We start from the raw sequence: 18129 nt of genomic DNA on the forward strand, positions 1-18129 counted from the left end.
GTTTCCTTCCTCCTCCTCCTCCTCCTCTTGCTCCTCCTGCCTCCTCCTCCTCCACCTCCCCCCTCCTCCTCCTCCTCTTGCTCACCCTGCTTGTCCCCAGCGCGCCCTTTCCTCGTTGTGCAGTCTGAAACCTCTCACCTCGCTTCTTCCGCCTCCTGTCCTCTCCACTCTGCCCTCGATGCTCATTCAGCTCCTCAGAGGGCAACGTACGAAAGGTGGATAGAGGCTGAAACGGGAGATCCTGGTGAGAACAAACTGCTATGAGGCGATTGCTCATTGTTTATTGATCAGCGATCAACACGCCAAAGAGCTTCTGCTTATCCAACAGAGACAACGCTGTGAGATACTCTCCTCCTCCTCCTCCTCCTCCTCCTCCTCCTCCTCTCTACTTCTCAATGTGCCTGTGCCTGCCCCTCCACCTGCCCCCTCCGTCCCCCTCTTCCCCCTCCCTCCCTCCCTCCCTCCCTCCCTCTCCCTCCCTCCCTCGCTTTTCTTCTACCTCTCCCCTCCTCTTTCCCCCTCTCTCCCGCATTACTTCTCCTTCTCCCTCAAGCTCCTCACGATCGTTGGCAGGCAGCCATCCACTCAGCCAACTCTGTAGGACTTGTGGTGTCCTCTTGCTCCTACTTCCCTGACTCTCTCGTTCCAGAGGCGATCGAGCCTGGTCGAGCAGCAGGCGACTTCGAGGATGCTTACTCCCAGACGGGTGATGTCAGATCCTTGCTGTCCTCCTCTTCTTTCCTCCCCCCTGGTGCGAGCGTTCGATTTGTTGAGTTCGCTCTGCCGCCTGCACTGATTTCTGGCGATATCTATTTCTTATCTTGCTCACTCTTTCACTCCCTGTCTTCTTATTCCTTCTCTCTTCTTTCGTTCTCCTCCTCCTCTTTCTCTCTTCCTCTCTCTGCATTGTCGTTGACGAAGGTTCAGGCAAGCGTCGGCATCGATTGGAAACTTGTGCACATGAACTACTTACAGGTCTGACAGATTGATGAGAAGAGAAAGCGAAATCTGCTGCTGCTGCTGCTGCTGCTGCTGCTGCTGCTGCTGCTGCTGCTGCTGCTGCTCTCCCTCCTCCCTATCCCTCCCCTTCTCCCGCTGCTCCTGCTCCTGCTGCTGCCGCTCCGGAGGCTCACCTTTCTCTAGACCCTTTGTCTACCTCGCCTTCCTGCCTCTGCTCTCTCGTGCTTGTGGCCTCATCCTCCTGCTCACTGAATGGAGCTGCAGTTTGAACCTCCTCACGATAATGTTGGACGACGGTTGTCCACCACCAAAGTCGATTCTTTTCCAGGAGCGGCAGCGGCAGGAGGAGGAGGAGGAAAGAAGAAAATCACTTTCGGATGAGAAGAGAGAAGAGCATTGATGTAGGACGGCAAGTTGGGGAAGAAGAGGTGTCGAGGCTGGGAACTGAGCATAATGAAGGGGAAAAATGGAGATGGAGGAGGAGACGGATAGATGGATAGAGGGAGGGAGGGAGGAGGAGAATGATGACGATGATGATGATGATGATGCTGATGACGATGCTGCTGCTGCTGCTGCTGCTGATGATGATGATGATGACGATGACGATGATGGTGATGGTGATGATGATGATGATGATGATGATGATGATGATGACGAAGATGTTGAGGAGGAGGACGCGAGCATCTTTGTCTCATGTATTCACGTTCGCTGTAAGATTGATGAACGAGCTGGGGATGGAGTTAACGCGCCCAGCTGTAAATTCGGGCCAGGAGGGGAAGGAGGTATGGGAGGAGCTCAGTGGATCATGCAGTGCCACAAACTGGCGGCGAAGAACAGCTGGAGGAGGGCGTGAGCTGAGCGCTGAGCTGGGCCGAGGTTGAAGTCCCTGCAGATCTTCTGGGTGAGAAAGTAGGTGAAGGGCAGGCCGAAGAGGATGAAGCCTCCCTGCACAAACTCCACCACGTGCTCGTCGGCCACTACGTAGGGCAGCCAGTCCTGCATGGAGGGGTTGAGCCCGAAAGTGCTCACGGCGCGGGGGAGGATAGTCCCTCCCTCCTCTAGCGCTCGGCTGATCCAGAACGCGATGTTGCAGGTCCAGACCATGGGCAGGTAGCCGTATGCCACGTGGACCAGCTGGTTGAACGGATCGCTGCTGCTGCTGCTGCTGCTGCCGTCCTCTCCCTCCTGCGCCCTCGCTGCCTCCATCAGGGTCTCCTGCACTGACGGGCGGGGAGGAGGAGCCTGTCGGAGGGTCGCGGTACCTCCTGCCGCCATGGCGAAGGCGTCAACGTCGTTCCTTCGCAGAGCGTCTGTGAGCATGACGTCCTGTACCTGTGCTGGGAACAGCCTCTTGACAACCTCCGACGCATCCAGCTTCCTGCCCAGCTGGTCCGCTCCGAAGAGGAGAGCTCCGGGGAAGAGGAGGAGGAGGAGAGTAACAAGGCTGTGCATGGCGAAGTCCAGCCCGTCTCCGAACTGGGAGGAGGCGATGGACGAGTCGCCCAGCCCGACGTCTGAGAGGATGAGGGGGATGAAGTGAACGTAGACGGCACCCTGGAGGAGGAAGAGGAGGGCAGCTTGCCATGGGTTGGTCTTGTACTTGGCGGGAACCTCCGTGCCGGGGATGGGGAGGAGGAAGGGGATTCCGAAGTCGATGCCTGGAGGACGGAGATTGAACTCGGGGGACCCTTTCTCGCAAGACTTCACGCAGCGGAAGCACATGACACACTGCCAAAGACATGAGGAGGAGGGAGGGAGGGAGGGAACGGAAGGAAGGTAGAGGAATCATTCAGAGAAGATGGTAGGGCACGGTGAAGGGGATGAAAGGGAGGCGGTAAAAGGAGGAGGAGGAGGAGGAGGAGGAGGAGGAGGAAGCAATTGTTCTCACATCAGCATTGTCGGCGAGCTTGTTGGGCTGCAACCAAATCAGTCAGCCTCTCATCTCATCCCCTCCTCGTCTCTCCCCCCCCCCTCCCTTAACTTTCCCCCCCCTGCTCTTGCTCCTGCTCCTGCTCCTACTGTAGCTCCTCGTCTTCCCACTCTCTCCTCCTCGCCCCCCCTCCTCACCGAGCTGTCTAGTGGGCATCCTGCCCCGGGCAGGTTGTTGTCGACCGGGTTGCCCTGGATGCAGTTCTGCGCAGTGCAGCCGGAGCAGACTCCCTTCCATGACCTGATCTCCAGCAGGGCCATCTTGCTGTACAGCCCGTTCATGGCGCCGATGGGGCAGAAATGGCGGCACCATATCCTCTTCTCAAAGCTCAGGGATCCAACCACAGCTCCGGACGTGATAAGCACCAGAAGCCAGGCCGACAGGCTCCCGTTGTCCGGCAGGTTCCACAGTTCCTCCCACATGAGGATCGCGGCGAACAAGCCGTAGGCGAACGGGGGCCCCCACTTCTTGGCGCTGCTCGGCCATTCTCCCAGCTTCCCTCCCAGCGACTTCTTGGCTGCCTGTACCAGCTCCCCGCATGCCATGAAGGGGCAGACAGCGCACCAGACTCTGCTGAAGAGAGGGTAGGAGAGAAGGGCCCCAGGCCACCACCATGTCCAGAAGACGGTAAGTGCGGCGTTTTCGTCCCGCGTCTGAGGGCCGAGCCAGAGGATGGCGAGGACGAGGGCGAAGGAGGGAGGGACGACGTACTTCATGAAGTCGTCGAAGACCCAAGGGGAGCGCGTGATGGCCTGGAGGGACTGGAACTTGGAGAGGAGGTTGTACCGCAGGAACTCAGTGTTGTAGTGCGAGGTGGAGGTGATGGCGTGCTCGGCCGTGATCTTCCAGGGGATGTAGGGATGCTCGGACCGGTCGTTCTCGAAGAGGTACACCGCCCTCTCCAGCACTGAGCCCAGCTCCCTCAGGTTCCCGGGCCAGGAGTACGTCTTGAGCCGGTGCATGGCCTCCGGGGAGAAGGAGATGTGAGGGAGGCCGCGTCGTCGAACGATCCTCTGCAACTTTGCGTTGGCGATCATATCGATGTCTGCGGATCTCCCCCGGAGCGAAGGCACAGCGATCTGGAGCAACTCGTTGGACTTGAAGCGGTCGTCGTCCTGGTCGATTGTGGCGATCAGTCTCGCATGACAGACCCGCTCTTCGCCATGGAACCGGCTGAAGTACTTCTTCGTCTCCAGAAGGTGTAGGAACTCCCGGGCTTCCTCCTCAGTCTTGAGGAGCTTGTCAAAGTTGGCAAAGGACAGCGCGTGCCTAGTCTCAGCAACGTTGTCGAGGACTCCCGGATACTCTGCCGTGCCGAAGATCTCAGTGAAGGTCGAAGAAGTCCCCGATATCCTGTAGAGGTGATGTGCCTTCTGCTTGTCTCCCAGCTCGTGGACGAAGGTGCTTACTGAGTCCTTCTCTAGCCCGCTCTCCCCGACGATGATCACAGACCGAGCCTTGGGATCGCTGGCCGCTTTCCTTACATCCATCCTCAGCTTCTTGGAGCGCTTGCTGCGGCCCGCAAACACCGGGAAGCAGCCGTGCCAAGTCGTCAATGTCATGTACTTGTCAAGCCCAGCTACCCTGACTGGTTCGCGGATGGTGGTGGAGCTGGAGGAGAAGGTCATTCCGCTCTTTCGTATCCTCTTAGTAGAGTCCAGCATCTCGTCGATCCCGCAGAGATCTGAAAGAAGCACGTCATCCCGTCGCACCTCACAACACCTTCACCCCACCTGCCTCCACTTGCTTCGGCTTCGGCTTGGCAGCAGGAAATACCTCATTGGGCTCAATACCATCGAACAGATCGGAGGCAGTGAGAGTCAGGATCGACGGGCGCCTGTTTCTCATCCCATCCTGGTGGAGGAGATTCTGGTGGCGACAGGCGCGAACGGAAGGAGAGAATGGCCGAGGCGAAAGCGGCAGACGTGAATGCAAGAAGGCGGTACCACTAGATGCTAAGCTGACAAGGCCAAGCAGCACGATTAGCGGCATACTGATACCAGCGGCGAAGATGTCAACTGCAAGATGGACGGAAGACAAGAGGGAGAAACAGAGATGGTGAGGAGAGGGGAGGGGAAGGAGAGGAGTGAGTAGTAGTAGTAGTAGTAGTAGTAGTAGTAGTAGGAGGAGGAGGAGGAGGAGGAGATCAAGGAGAAAGAGGAGAAGGAGAAGGAGAAGGAGAAGAAGGAAATAAAGAAGAAAAAGTCAAACACAGCATGATTTGAAAAAAAAAGAGCAATCAAAACGACTGAGAGACTTGAACCTAGTAACTTCGAACTAATGGTCTAGATCAAAATGGTAAACTTCTTCACATACCGACCTCCATGCCCCCTGCCTCGGAGATGATCACAAACATTTCGAATGGCTTGATTTATGACATGCCATTCTCCTGTAAGAGAACACGTACGCATGGAGCAATTTGTAACCTCGTGTCGTGTTGCTTCTCAGAATGAATCTTCGCACTTACCCCATCGATCTTCTAAATTCATATTTCTGATCCTAATCTTGGACTCCTCTCCTCTCCTCTCCTCTTCTCTCCTCTCCTCTCAAATTTTCCTCCCCCCCTCTCCCCTCCCCTTCCCGCCTCCTTCCATCTTCCTTTCCCCTTCCTTTGCTCTTGCATGGCCAGTCGTCGCATTGTAGAGCTCTATTAGGAAGGCAAACCTTGTCAAGAAAAAGAGAATTGAATTGATGGCTGTTATTTTCAAATTTACATCAAGATAATTTTAAATTTGTCAGTGATAGTAGGGTATAACCAAAAGTTTTAAACATAAATTATATTTTTTCTTGGTACTCAATTGAGTACGAAGATTTTTACCAGTACACCAAAGACAATTTTTCAACAATATTATATATCATGGCCTCGAAGGGACTCGGGGTTGCAGCCCTTTTCAAACTTTCAAATCGGAATATCACAATCAAATTTGAACATAATAGATCACAATTTCAATATGCATACAGGCTCAACTATCGAAAGTGCTTCTTTTAGGCGAAATGCACCTGTAACATTTCAAAAGCAATGAAACCTGTTCTCGGGAAATTGACATCTTCAGATATCTAGCTGGTGCATCCGGCTTTGCTATGTTCTGAACGTTATCACACCTAACTATTTATCGAGGTGTTTTAAGGGGTACTCGAACGAAAAAGCTACAAAATGCCAACCAAACACACATACATCGTCTCCTTTAAAACATAATTATCTTCATACAAATTTAAAACACTTCTGGTGTTTATAACCTCCATGAAGTTTTAAAAAAGTCGGTACAGGTGTGGCTGACGGATTGCTGACATAGCTGGCTATACGGTCATCCATCTATCTCGGATCACGCGTCTGTGCCGCGGCCCGCCGGCAGAACTTATTTAAAGAGCTGCTATCGGAGTCGGCGGCTGGTACTGCGTTTGTACCGGTAATTATAAAATGGTACCTGGAAATACCCGATTTGATACAAAGATGTTCCTGAATAATTTGTTCTTTGGTTTATTGTATAGAAATATACTTTTAAAAAATAGTATTTGGTACCTTTCCTTCTCGGTGATTCTGGAAGGATGGTACATTTTTTCCACATTTCTACAGCTTGTATTCAACCACTTTGGTAGTGCTATTTCTGGTCTGGTACAATCCCCTCACTTATAGAGTAATAAGTTAAAACTCAGATATTTTTCCATGGTCATTTCTCTACCGCGGTCCTCCTTATGACTACCACATCGCGTTTGTACAGGTATTACAGTTATAAAGATTATAACATTATTAAAAAGTAAAAACTGTACCACTGGTACTAATGGCGGTAGTCAAACGTAGGGTCAAATTTGACCAGGTCGAAAAATGGCACACAGATCCGATGTGGCGAGGACGAGGACGACAGGGAGAGAGGAGAAGTGGGCGCATGCCAGATGAGAGGTCCAGATCAGGGAGAGAACATCAGATAGGGCAAGGCAGGATAGGTTGGTGAAGGTTAAGAGGAATAGCAGGCAGATACTTTAACGGAGGAGGTTGAGAGGAATAGCAGGCAGATACAACAAAGTTGTGTCATCGGTCTTTCCACCGGCGAACAAGGCAGCAAGAGCTGAGCGATGAAGAATTTGTAAGAGAGGTATTGTGCGATTCAAATGAACAAGACAAAGCAGACATTATTAAGTTGGAAGCATGATGATTGTAGTTCCCAACTGCTTCAACCTGATGATATGAAGCTAAATCGCGGTTGTTGTAGCCCTCAGCCCTAGTAGTGGTCCCTGAAATTCTGTTGTTTGGCGCATCTCTTATATGTTGGTTCCCGAATCATTATGGCTTAAATCTTACTATCCATATAGCCATGGGCATGTTTTCGGCGATCCGGAGGTTTGCTTCGCTGGTGTGTATCATGCTTTCTCTTGCCCTCTTTTGCTGCTGAATTTAGGCTGCAGGAAGAATGTACGGTGATCGACAAGAGGGATGGACATCCTCTCAGAGGTTACGAATGGTACATGCCTTGATCACTTGCTCTTATCGTCCGTGGTGATGCTTGTCCTTGCTATCCAGGTTTTCAAAGTGCCCTGTACACATAACGTGTGGCTGCGATCACAACCCCACCACGATGAGATCTAACATGTCCGCAGGGTCACTTGCCCGGCCAATGAGTATCCTATTCTTCCATCTCAGGTGCGGAGGAAGATCAATCGGCGAATCTGTTCGACTGCTAACCGTTGAACAGCAATGTGGCGTGATCGGGCCCATTGCATGGGACACCGTCCAAGACGTAAATGCAACCTCCTGTTGTTGAGGATCAATTATTGAGATTGTTCTTTTTGTTTGTTTGCAGGCTGCTGAAGACAGGGTTTCTGGATAGATGTTTTAAAACATTAAGGTAGGCAATGCCATGCAAGGAGCAGAAACATGCAGGAATGATCTTAGTTTTATCAACTATTGTAGAACTTTTATACACAGCAAGGAACCAGGATTCCTCAAGAAAAAAGCTGAAAAGCGTGTTACGTGTTATTGGCTACGGATTGTATCGCACCCTCATCCTTCAAAGTGCCGTCCCCACCAGAGGCTGCAGCCTTGCTACGCAAGCAAACGCGTCATTCTTCTTGAAGTACTTCTGTGCATGCGATCGGACTTGAGATACACTCCTTGTCTTGACGGCCAAGGCGATGAGCTCTGCAACCCCTGGGCCCAACTTGACACCCGAGTTCGGCTTCTTGGGTCCGAACTTTGCCAATGCGTCCAGGAATGCATTATGTTCGTCCTCACTCCAATGCCCCGTCTTATACAAGGAGATCGTTTGAGCCTGTTCTGATTGTGTCCTTTTGCAATTCTGGGGTGATGACGAGTTGGCTTCAACAGGGGATATGGAATTTAGTCCATCCTCCGATTGCATATCAGTACACTCATCCTCGAAGTAAACATCCAAGAAGTCGAAGGTGTTTTCATCCTGAAACGGATCGTTGCAAACTTTCTGGCGAGAATAAGCAAAGGGCGCCTTCGGATTGTACAAAGCATCGATTGCATCATCCACTGATGTATCGAACCAACTCGAGTGGTCAAAATCACAGGATACGACTGACTTAAGATTGGTTTTGCGCCTCAAGTCGCGTCCATCGATGTCTGAGAATAGGCTTTGTGTATCATAATGATGTTCCGAGTCGAGGGTGATTTGGATGTCTCTTGCACGGAGATTGTTGGCTTCCATTTCAGTCAAGCAGCAGTTTCGATTGCTTCCAGGGTTCCAGTGTTGTGGGAGGATAACGGATGGTGAAGAATGTCCTGCAGTCTTGTGCGTGTGTGTGAGGCAGCAGGAAGCAGGTGGGAGGGGCCGTGTGGTTGAGAAACTTGTGTCGGGGGTTGTGGAAAGGGGACTGAGGAAAGGAATACGTGGGGCGCCGTCCAGGTGCCGGGGGCGAAAAGGGAATGCGGGGAGGGGGGGCTGTATAAAACTTTGTATAGAAATCTAAATAACAATGCCACGTTTTATACGATTGTACCCCTATCATAGACCGCAGAAAAGGGGGTGATGAGGCGGATCCGCAAGCAGGGGTGCCAACTTTACTCCTCAGCTTCTCCAAAAAGATTTTTTTCGGTCAGCATCTCTCCGTCCCATAGTTATCGAAAGAGCTCGATTTCGTTTCTATTTCAGTTTGAGTTTTCGTCCCCGGAAATGAGACCCGTACCACCCCCTGTCGACCTCCACCCCTGATTCATGCCCCACCCACCCACCGTAAAGTTTCAAGCACGGGTTCTTTAAAACCTGGGGTGATTTCAGGGAACCAGAAAGGGTAGGGGTACTTGAAGGGGGTGACAGGGGTACGTGGGGCTGGGGTTGGAGAATCCAAGAAGACGCTTCCGTGGGTGGCGACATCCCAATTGTTGAATTGCACAATTGGAAAAAATTGTGTCTCATTTCATCCCTCAAATTCCTTGACTTGATTTCAAATATCAAAAAAATATTTGTGGATACTCCATAAATTAGTTTTAGCATTGTTGATGCACGTTCCCTAAAACGCGTTTAATAAAAGTACGCATAAACCATAAAAAAACAAAATCTCACACATAAAAATACTTCATCTCGGTGATCTTTGCGTTTTTTAATGTCAATTTCGATGCTTTAACCACATTTCCGAGGTAGGGTATTGGTGTAGTAAAAGAAGCCGAAGCAGTCACATGATAGTGGGGTTTCAAATCGTCTCTTTTCCAATCCTGCTGACGGCCTCGCTTTTAAGAGTCCCAGGTCTGTGGGGGGAAGTGGTCCAATCCCGGTCGTCACGCCCCGGGCCTGCAGAATGCCCCATTTTCCCGAGCCGCCGCCTGCGTGACGGAACCGGGGAGTTATGGGAGTACTTCACCAGGTTTGCCCTTCTTTTTCAGTCAATAACGACTTCACCGCACCGGTCTCAGAGTCATGTCACTGGCTGCGTAATCATGGACACGTTGAAGCCCTTCTTCGGTGTCAGGGTCCTTGACACCCGTGTCACGGTGCCAGTACCGCCGGTACGGTGATACGGTATTCACCGTGGCACTGCAGTGCTCACGGTACGCAAGTTTACTCCCGGACTCACGAGTCACCGAGTCAGCGGCGAACTTCAAGGCTTCCAGCGAAACCTCGGTTCCGCGGTCCGGCCCGCCCGGCGCCCGGCCCGCCGGGGGCCGGGCCGGGCCCTCGTCACGGCGTGTACCGTAGTACGGTCACAGCCGGGCTGAGTCGGCCCGCCGGGCCGGGCCGACTGAGGGCCCGGGCCGCCCGCCGGGCCGGCGCGGCCGGAGCGGCGGCCGCGGCCGCGCGGCGCCGCGGCACGGCGGCCCGGGCCGCGAACCGTTGAACGGCCGTCCGACTCAGGCTGCCGCAGTGCCTGGCCGACGGTACCCCTGGCAGGCTAACTTCAATGGAAAATAATTCAATACTCAAAGTTAGTGACTCAGTGACTTGGCAAGTTGTTCAGTGACAGTACTATCGGATACCCGGCGCACCGTAGGTGGGCCTAGCTTATGGCGACTCTGCTCTCGCCGACTCAGTCCTAGCAGACAGTGGCAGATAGCAGCACTGCATCGATGCAGCCTCCTCTTCACCTATGATCGGTCATCAATGTGCCGCTCACCGTCACACAACTTCGGAAGCGCGAACTTGGTGTGGCGTCAAGAGCTGGATGCGCGCTACTAGTTTGATGTTTGTTGTCCGATTCAAGACGATTGAATAGCTTGAAACAATATCAAATTACTGTCGGAAGCTTCTGTAAAATGAAGCTTCTGTTAATGATTTGTTTTCGATTCTTCTTGTGGTGATCTCGGAAACTTAGCAAAGGTGATCTCAGAAACTTAGCAAGCGCAAGCTCATGTTGAAATCAATTCTAATTTGAAGTGAAAGACGTGTATCAAAACTCCATGCCCATTGGTTTGTTGCAATGTAAAGTTTTCTCTTTGTAAACAGAATTCGTTTCAATTTATGAAGGAGAAAACCTCAGAATAGACTCAAACCCTGTCACGTAACATGTACCATGGCTACAGTTTGATTATGTTACAATTGGTGAATATTCTAGAAGCATCTCTATACAATGAAGGACTCGTGCTCTGCTTTGTTATGATTACGAGAATGCCTCACGTAACGTCATACCCAAAGTTGCACTTTCTGGTTTGTAGTTCTGTATCATGCGGCTAGAAGACCAAAAACGCTTTTGCAAATGTTCGATAATCACTCGAATGGCTGACACGTTTATCGTGCAATTCAAGTTGGTAAGAGCTTATCTTTACTGTACACCAATACATCTGTATCAAACATTTCTTACTGGGGAAGGCCAAGCTCCTGCACGACAGAGATCTTGGTGGCTGCCTCGTTGAACGCATATCCAGTGATGGCGATCATGGCAAGACGGCCATTGTTGAGCTCCTTAAGCTGCATGTCCCTCTTTCCCTTGTTATCGAGTCCCCTGTAGATGTTGAGAGGGTCGAAGCCGAGATCTCCAGGAAGGTAGTTGTCGTCCTTGAGGAGGATGGGAGCTCCGACCTGACCGTCTCCATCAATGTCAATTCCAGTGATGTCCTCCGCTCCAAGAGCCGCCATGGTGGCGCGGAAACCCGCCCTCTTCTGGATCTTGGTAGCGTAGAACTCCACAGCAGCAGAGAATGCAAGCACGCCGGCCCAGTACAAGGGAGAGACGGCATCAAGGCCTCCGTTGAGGAGGGAAGGAACGCGAGTAAGTGCATCAACCCCGAGCTCGTCTCCACTAACGACGCCAGTGGGCGAGGCAACGAGAAGAGACTTGGCACCCATCATCTGCGCGAGGGGCTTGTTGAGAAGCTCAGCAACGGGCCACCCGAGTGCGGCGAGCATAGCAAGACGTCCGTGTTTGAGCTCGGCCTCTCTGTAGATCCTCAGCTTGGCCTTGGAGTCAGCGAGTCCGAGGGGATCAAACCCCTTGTCTCCAACCATCTCCCCATCTCCAACCACGGAGGTCTGAGGGATAATAAAGAGGGGTGCGACCTTGTCGGGTTTCACGTACTGAGTCCCACCAGTAGAAACGGGAGAAGGACCCTCGTTGACGTCCTTGGCCTTGAAGGAATCAGAGAGCGCAGAGTTCTTGAGCTTGCTGGCAGCCTGGTTGATCTGTTCATCCTCCATGGACTGCATGCGGAGGGCGAGCTTCTGGGAGGAAGGGCGCACGCATCTCGAGAGAGAAGACGAGGAAGCGATAGGGAGAGAGGAGGGAGAGAAAGAGACTGCTGAAGCTACACAAGCAAAGGCAGCGACTGTGCGGAGCATGGCTGGGTTACGATCCTGTCGTCGGGCACTAGTTATATAGCAAGCGAGAGAGGGGATATAAAGGGGAGATCCGTCTCCTGCATTGTTCGTGGGTGGGTACCCTACCCCACCCCACTATTTCCTTCATTGACTTGTGTGTAAGCAGTCAATATGGGGGTGGGGGTAATGACTTGCAGGGTATATCAGCGATGTCGTTCCAGAGCTTCCGGGGGATCTTACAGGCGTCGCCTTGGGTGTAGCCTACTACTTTATACCCCCAGGTAACGGTCTCGTACTTATAATGCAACGGCCGAGCGCCGCGGGCCGGCGCGGTACGGATCCGGGAACCATACCGTTATTCGGTGGCCGTGCCACCGGTTATTCGGTGGCCGTGCCACCGCCCGCTGCCACTGGCACGGTGCCAGTGGCAGCGGCCGGGCCTGTTACTAGTTAGGCGCCGCCCGGCGGCGGCGCCGCCGGATACTAAACCGGGTCAACTTCGGCGGCGGCACTGACAGCCGGGCCCCGCCGCGGCCCCGCGGCCGGGCCGCGCCGGCGCGGTGCACTGCCGCCCGGCCGCGCCAGCCGGCGCCGGACGCCGGGTGCGGCGGCCCGGGCCCGCCGGGCGGGACCGACGGTCGCGGCCCGGCGAGTCGCCGTGGCAGCCTACTGATTTTTAACTTAACTTTGAGTAAAGTTATTGATTGTGAGGCGGTAGAATCCACGGGTCCTCACAGCTCTCATTCTACCCACCCTCCTGTCCACTTCAACCCTACCCATCAAATTAGACGATTATCCTGTAGATACCACCCGTACTTCTCGGTTTCCTTCCCCTCATTTCAACAGTGTGACCCACCCCTCCCAAACCCTCATTAGGACCCACCCCACAAATACCACCCCTTCAACATCTGTAGCCAACCCACCCCTTGGTCATTTTTTTTGCAACCCGGAGTTGTACCCATGTCACCTACGGAACGTTGACCTATAACTACCCACCCCTTTGACTCAATTTCAGTATCCAACGACGGGTCATATTTCATAACCCACCCTTCAAAATCCACCTGCATCAAAAAGTATGACTACCCCTTCACGGAAGGGGATTTTACTGGGACCGGTTGTGACCTTACTGCTTCCCAGGATTCGCATGGCCTGAAATGGAAGGGGACAGAGAAGAGAAGGGAAGGGGGAGGCAAGGGAAGGAGGAACAAGTGATACATGATAGTTTGAGGGTTGATATGCTTTGTGCAGTCTTGTTTCAATCTCAGTGCATACTTGCCAACATGGCTCACTTCAACTCCATGGTGACAGAATGTATGTCCATTGTGCTAGAGCCGACTCAGTGAATGGCGGGAGACAGACAAGAGCTTCTTGATTCTGAAAAGCACTGAATATGCCAGATAGACGATTTGAGCACAATCTCTCTTAGTTGTAGTGAGAAGATTCTATAAGACGTTAGCGGTTTCGATATGAGATGTTCTACGAGTCCCCTTTCCTTGCAACAGGTAGCAAGAAAAACAGGCAGGGCTGACGATGCTCCAGCTCTACAAGCTCTTGGATCGAACTCAAGTAGTCCGTGGATCGTTCTCACGTAGTGACAAGAACAAGAACACACGAGCATCACTATTTCTGCAACGGCATCCCAGGTATGTCGGATTCGACCAACTCGGCGACGGAAAGGCCAAAACGCGACGCTGCAAAGAAGGTGGGGGATCTGTGCCATGCTAGCTTGGATGTGTGCTTGATCTGACATGTTCGTCGACATCGCCGATGTTGCTTCTGCACTGTTTGATGATGTGCTCCCTCCAGTTCCTCAACGGTGACGCTGCTGTGAAGACTGAGCCGAAGAAACCGGACGCGAGGTAGGCTGTCTCCTGCATGGCTGCCTCTGTAACCGTGCCCCGCAGCCCCTCCTCCTCTCGACCAGCTAGGAAGGGCACGAAAGACACGAAGGAGAACAAAGATTCCAAGGATGGAGGTATTGTGACCAAGCTGGACTCTATCAGTCTTCCTCTGATCCTCTGATATGTTTGTTCAGGTACGAGCAAGCGGACAGCGGAGAAGTCGTCGTCGGGAGCAAGCAGCTCGAACAAGTGACCCGCGCAAGGTTGTTGCTATCACGGGTGTGACTGACGGGGTTGTAGCGCTGGGGAAGCTGAGAAGAAGAAGCGTATGCAGGAAAACCTGCCCAAGATCACCGTCGACAAGGTGAGGGAGAGTTGGCTCTTGAATGCTCACCTGACATGCTCTCAGGGGATTCGAAGATTGGACGTTGCAGCGCTGAAGAAGGTGATGGAGCCCCGGGGGGTTTGCGCGTGCGATGGGGCTGGTGATGGTGAAGACGATGACGTTTGTTTGGTTGCAACAGTACAAAAGACACTTCGGGCTCAAGACTGGACCTACGAGCAACAACAAAGAAGACTTGCAGGTCTTCAGACAAGCATCTGATTTCCCTCCATGCTCACCCTTCATGCTCTTCTTCATCTGTCCTGTTCACTTGTTTCTATCCCAATTCCGCTCACCTCCTCCCCTTCACCATCCCCTGTCTTCTCGATTATCTCTGTTTCCGTTCACCTGATCTCTTTCTTCTATCAGGCTGCGGTCATCCGCCATTTTGCCAACTTGAAACCCGAGGCTGGAAGGATTGAACGAGTGGGCAACAAAGCTCTGATTGCTTGCTCTTACTTGATGTCTGCAGAATTTCCTCAAACTCATCAAGGAGCAGAAGGGGAATAAGTGAGGATTTTACATCATGATCTCCGTCTCATGACTCACGGCATGTATTGCAGGAGTGAGAGTACTTGAGGGCAGTCAGCCTCATCCTGTTTCATGTGTCTACACTCGATGATTATGTAAACTTTACCGACGTCACTGCTCTGCATGCCTTCACCACTCTACAGCTGCCACGTCGTCATCCATGACGCATGTCGCTCATGGTGGTCGTATGCCGTGCCGCTTCATCTCCGACATGAAACGAGAGTGGAACTGCAAGGGAGTCATCCCAAGGCCGTGAGGAGGAGGCGACGTGAAGACGTGGTGCCGCTCTCTGTCCAGGAAGACATCCACCAGCGTTCTGCCGTCGATCCCGGCGCTCTCGACGCCTTCCACGGGGAATTTGCAGGACTTGAAGAACGTCTTGACGTCGTCGACGTCCCAGGCGAGCAGGTCTGAAGGGCGGGAGTCTACAGCAGGAGGTCAGCTGGGGAGGGATGGCACCCTTGACCCACCCTGATCGACGGCAGAGGGAGGTCGAAGGGACCCGTCCATCACGTTGGGCCCGTTGCCTTCTATGAGCGACACCATCCACTCTCTGATCACCAGCGTGATCTCCCGATGAGCGTCGGGCACTTGAAACCACTCGATGAGCATGTCTGCCGGAAAGCCGATGATGTCAGCGATCTGCGGCACGCGTCACTTGGCCAGCTGCCGGCCCCCAGCTCGCTGCCCCCAGCTGCCCTGCTAGTCACCTGGTCGATGTCAAGGTTGTGGAAGCACATGACGCTGGAGAGCCAGAGCTTTGTCTTCTCCCACCGGAACTTCCCGGCGTTAGCGAAGAAGCTCTGGATCCAGGACCTGAGGTGCGGCGTGAAGATTTCCATCTTCATGGGGTCCTGAAACCACAACTGCAGCCGGTCTACTGGAACTCCCGAGCTGTCAGCGATCTGTGAGGCAAGCAGGCGTCACTGGGAGCTGGAGAGGAGATCGCTCGCACCAGGTCCAAGCTCAGTCCCTCTCGCCATATCGCTGCCTCAATCCAGGTCTTGGTCTCGATCGCAAATCGCCTCCTCCTGTCCTCCTCGCTCTCGTCGACCCTCCCCTACTCTTCTGTTGTCAGCAAGGCCAGCTACAACACACTGCCCTCCATGTATCACCCGGGCGCTGCGTAGCCGAGACGTCTGTTTGCGTCGAGGCTCAGGGGAGAGGTCTCCTCTCTCTCTTCTTGCGGAGCAACAACAACAGGTGCGTCAAGCTCGTTGCCGCCACTGGGGATGGCGGCAGCAGCTTCTGTCGCTTCCTCAGGTCTGGGGTACTTGCGGGGTCTCCCTCGCTTCCTCTTTGGCTGCTCCCCCACAGCTGGGACGGCTATCTGAGGCTTCCTCGGCCTCCTCGTGTACGCCGTTCGACTCCTCCGTTTCTTGGGAGCCCCCCGTTTGGTTGGCTTTGTCGCGGCGCTGTCAGGAGAAGCAGCTTGAGTCTGCTTCCGATACTGATACTGCCTCCACCCGGAAGGTTCTGCGCAAGCAGGGGTTTGCTGTTCTGGAATCCTGGCATACAAGGAGAAGTTGCCGGTAAGGTGAACATGCATGGGGTCGAAGTTGCTAGAAGAGTTGGCTCTGTTCGAGATTCCTTGCAGTGATTTAGTGGCAGCTGATGATTGATGGAGTCCCTGATTCACATTCGGATCATCTGGCACGACGCTCTTGTTGAAATGTTTCTTTTGTCCTCGAGGAATGAAGTATGGCATGATGATGATTTCAAGGCTCAAGCTGAAGGGGACACTTTTGTTGCTTGATGGCAGAGCAGGAAGGAAGCAGTCTTTCTCAATTTCACAAATCAAGACCGACAGGAGGCTGAAAGTTGGGCAGGTGTTTGATTGCTTCAAGGGTTCAAGTTTCCTCGCAGCTGAAATTCAGAACTCTCTAGCGCTCATGAAGTCGATCAGCCAAGTTTGTGTCAGGCTTGCGGGGGCCTATGTTTGCCCACCCTACCTCAGTCTTCAATCGCAGATGACTCCGACTGTCTCTCAATGTTACAGCGATCGCCTTCACTCCTAACTCCGTGGCAGTCGACTCGTCAGACACGCTGACTCAGGTCAGGCTGCCCAGCGCGTCACTCACGGTACGGTGCCAGCTAGTCGAACAGTCACGGCGGAGCCTCAGTCTTGATGCAGAACGATCGTCCCTGTGACCGTACGGTGAGCCTGAGCGCTCAGTGGGTCAGGTCACCGTCAGATGTGCCTCCGGCATCGCCGCATCTCAGACTATCCGATCATTCATCGCCGTGTGCCTCGGTCGCTTGTCAAAATCCGAGAGACTCTTGAAAGTTCAGCGGCCACGGTGACCCACGGTGAGCGGGCCAGCCCTACTGCCGTGACTCACTGGCGAGTCAGTGACTGATCGGACTCGCCGGACCATTGGCGGGCCTGCCACTGTAACTGCGGAGTGGTACTGGGTCGGCGGGCAACCAGCTCTACTACGGGTACCGTACTCAGGTGACTACCGTACGGGCCTCCGGCCCACTGAGTCACACGTAGTACCTCGTGACTCAGTGATAGTACTGATTTTTAATTGAACTTTGTGTAAAGAAGCCGGTGGAGTACCTGACAGTGCCCGGCGCAGCCTGGCAGTGCCGCATCATGGCATTGGGTTTAGGTGACGGTGACCGTGAATTGCTATCACCACCATATTATTTACTACCATTGCCTGCATTTACAGCCCTACCGCTACCCGGCACCGTTTGTATCCGTCACTGAGTCACTCAGAGACTCGGACTGCCGGGTGCTTCTCTTTCGCTCACTGGGCTACAAGGCCCGAATGCTGCAAGCCGCTCGGAAGCGCAAGGCCGACCGTCGGACTCGGAGGACGGATCCTCCGAGGCGAAGAAGGCGGCAAGCGGCAGCCTCGGAGGCTCGTCCGACGGCGGGGGAGAGCGAGGCCGGGCGCGGTCCGATCCTCCCAGGTTTAGTTTTTACTCAAAGGGAGGAGCCTGTAACGTACTAGTAGTAGCCTCGTCTGTAACTTGCCGCTCAGGCTGAGTCGGTGAGTTAGTGACGGAGGCTGCCAGTCAAAATTGCCCTTCAATGAACCGAACGTTGCGGGGCAAACTTCCGAAGTTCCGTTTCTTCTCAACCGTGTGCCGAGCGTACGAGTACGGGTTCCGGGCGGCAATACGGTACGGTCACACTTACATTATTAGTACCGTAGGGCTCTACTCTCTTGATTGTCCCATGGTACCGTACTGATTTTCAACTTAACTTTGACGGTAAAAGAGACTAGGGCTCTGACCGCACGGCGGCCGGCCGCCCGCGTGAGACTCGCC

General features: G+C 53.4%; 5 protein-coding genes across 5 annotated transcripts; 1 reads left to right on the forward strand and 4 right to left on the reverse strand.

Annotated features, from left to right (window-relative positions):
* Positions 1-1755: 1755 nt before the first annotated feature.
* On the reverse strand, positions 1756-4738 carry GUITHDRAFT_118115 (hypothetical protein; the record flags this gene model as incomplete). The annotated part of the gene is made up of 4 exons (XM_005822653.1): positions 1756-2688; positions 2849-2875; positions 3028-4574; positions 4624-4738. 4 exons carry the CDS (start codon positions 4736-4738, stop codon positions 1756-1758), a joined length of 2622 nt encoding a protein of 873 aa, XP_005822710.1.
* A 3024-nt stretch (positions 4739-7762) lies between these two features.
* GUITHDRAFT_155405 (hypothetical protein) lies at positions 7763-8722 on the reverse strand. Its single transcript, XM_005822654.1, has one exon. It carries the CDS (start codon positions 8554-8556, stop codon positions 7894-7896), a length of 663 nt encoding a protein of 220 aa, XP_005822711.1. The 5' UTR covers positions 8557-8722; the 3' UTR covers positions 7763-7893.
* A 2362-nt stretch (positions 8723-11084) lies between these two features.
* GUITHDRAFT_155406 (hypothetical protein) lies at positions 11085-11662 on the reverse strand. Its single transcript, XM_005822655.1, has one exon. The coding sequence runs from the start codon at positions 11626-11628 to the stop codon at positions 11137-11139; it is 492 nt and encodes a 163-aa protein (XP_005822712.1). The 5' UTR covers positions 11629-11662; the 3' UTR covers positions 11085-11136.
* Positions 11663-13564: 1902 nt separating this feature from the next.
* Positions 13565-14738, forward strand: GUITHDRAFT_146292 (hypothetical protein; the record flags this gene model as incomplete). Its single annotated transcript, XM_005822656.1, has 9 exons — positions 13565-13595; positions 13737-13795; positions 13900-13952; positions 13998-14068; positions 14129-14183; positions 14235-14298; positions 14344-14425; positions 14459-14518; positions 14686-14738. 9 exons carry the CDS (start codon positions 13565-13567, stop codon positions 14736-14738), a joined length of 528 nt encoding a protein of 175 aa, XP_005822713.1.
* Positions 14739-15021: 283 nt separating this feature from the next.
* Positions 15022-16555, reverse strand: GUITHDRAFT_118119 (hypothetical protein; the record flags this gene model as incomplete). The annotated part of the gene is made up of 5 exons (XM_005822657.1): positions 15022-15272; positions 15318-15489; positions 15558-15752; positions 15803-15907; positions 16049-16555. The coding sequence occupies 5 exons, from the start codon at positions 16553-16555 to the stop codon at positions 15022-15024; spliced, it is 1230 nt and encodes a 409-aa protein (XP_005822714.1).
* Positions 16556-18129: the final 1574 nt, after the last annotated feature.

The sequence above is a fragment of the Guillardia theta genome (assembly GCF_000315625.1).
Source record: "Guillardia theta CCMP2712 unplaced genomic scaffold GUITHscaffold_121, whole genome shotgun sequence".
NCBI lineage: Eukaryota > Cryptophyceae > Pyrenomonadales > Geminigeraceae > Guillardia > Guillardia theta.

Excerpts from the sequence above, each read along its gene's own strand:
- GUITHDRAFT_155405 (XM_005822654.1), bottom strand. The coding sequence starts at position 8,556 with ATGGAAGCCAACAATCTCCGTGCAAGAGACATCCAAATCACCCTCGAC.
- GUITHDRAFT_155406 (XM_005822655.1), bottom strand. The coding sequence starts at position 11,628 with ATGATGGGTGCCAAGTCTCTTCTCGTTGCCTCGCCCACTGGCGTCGTT.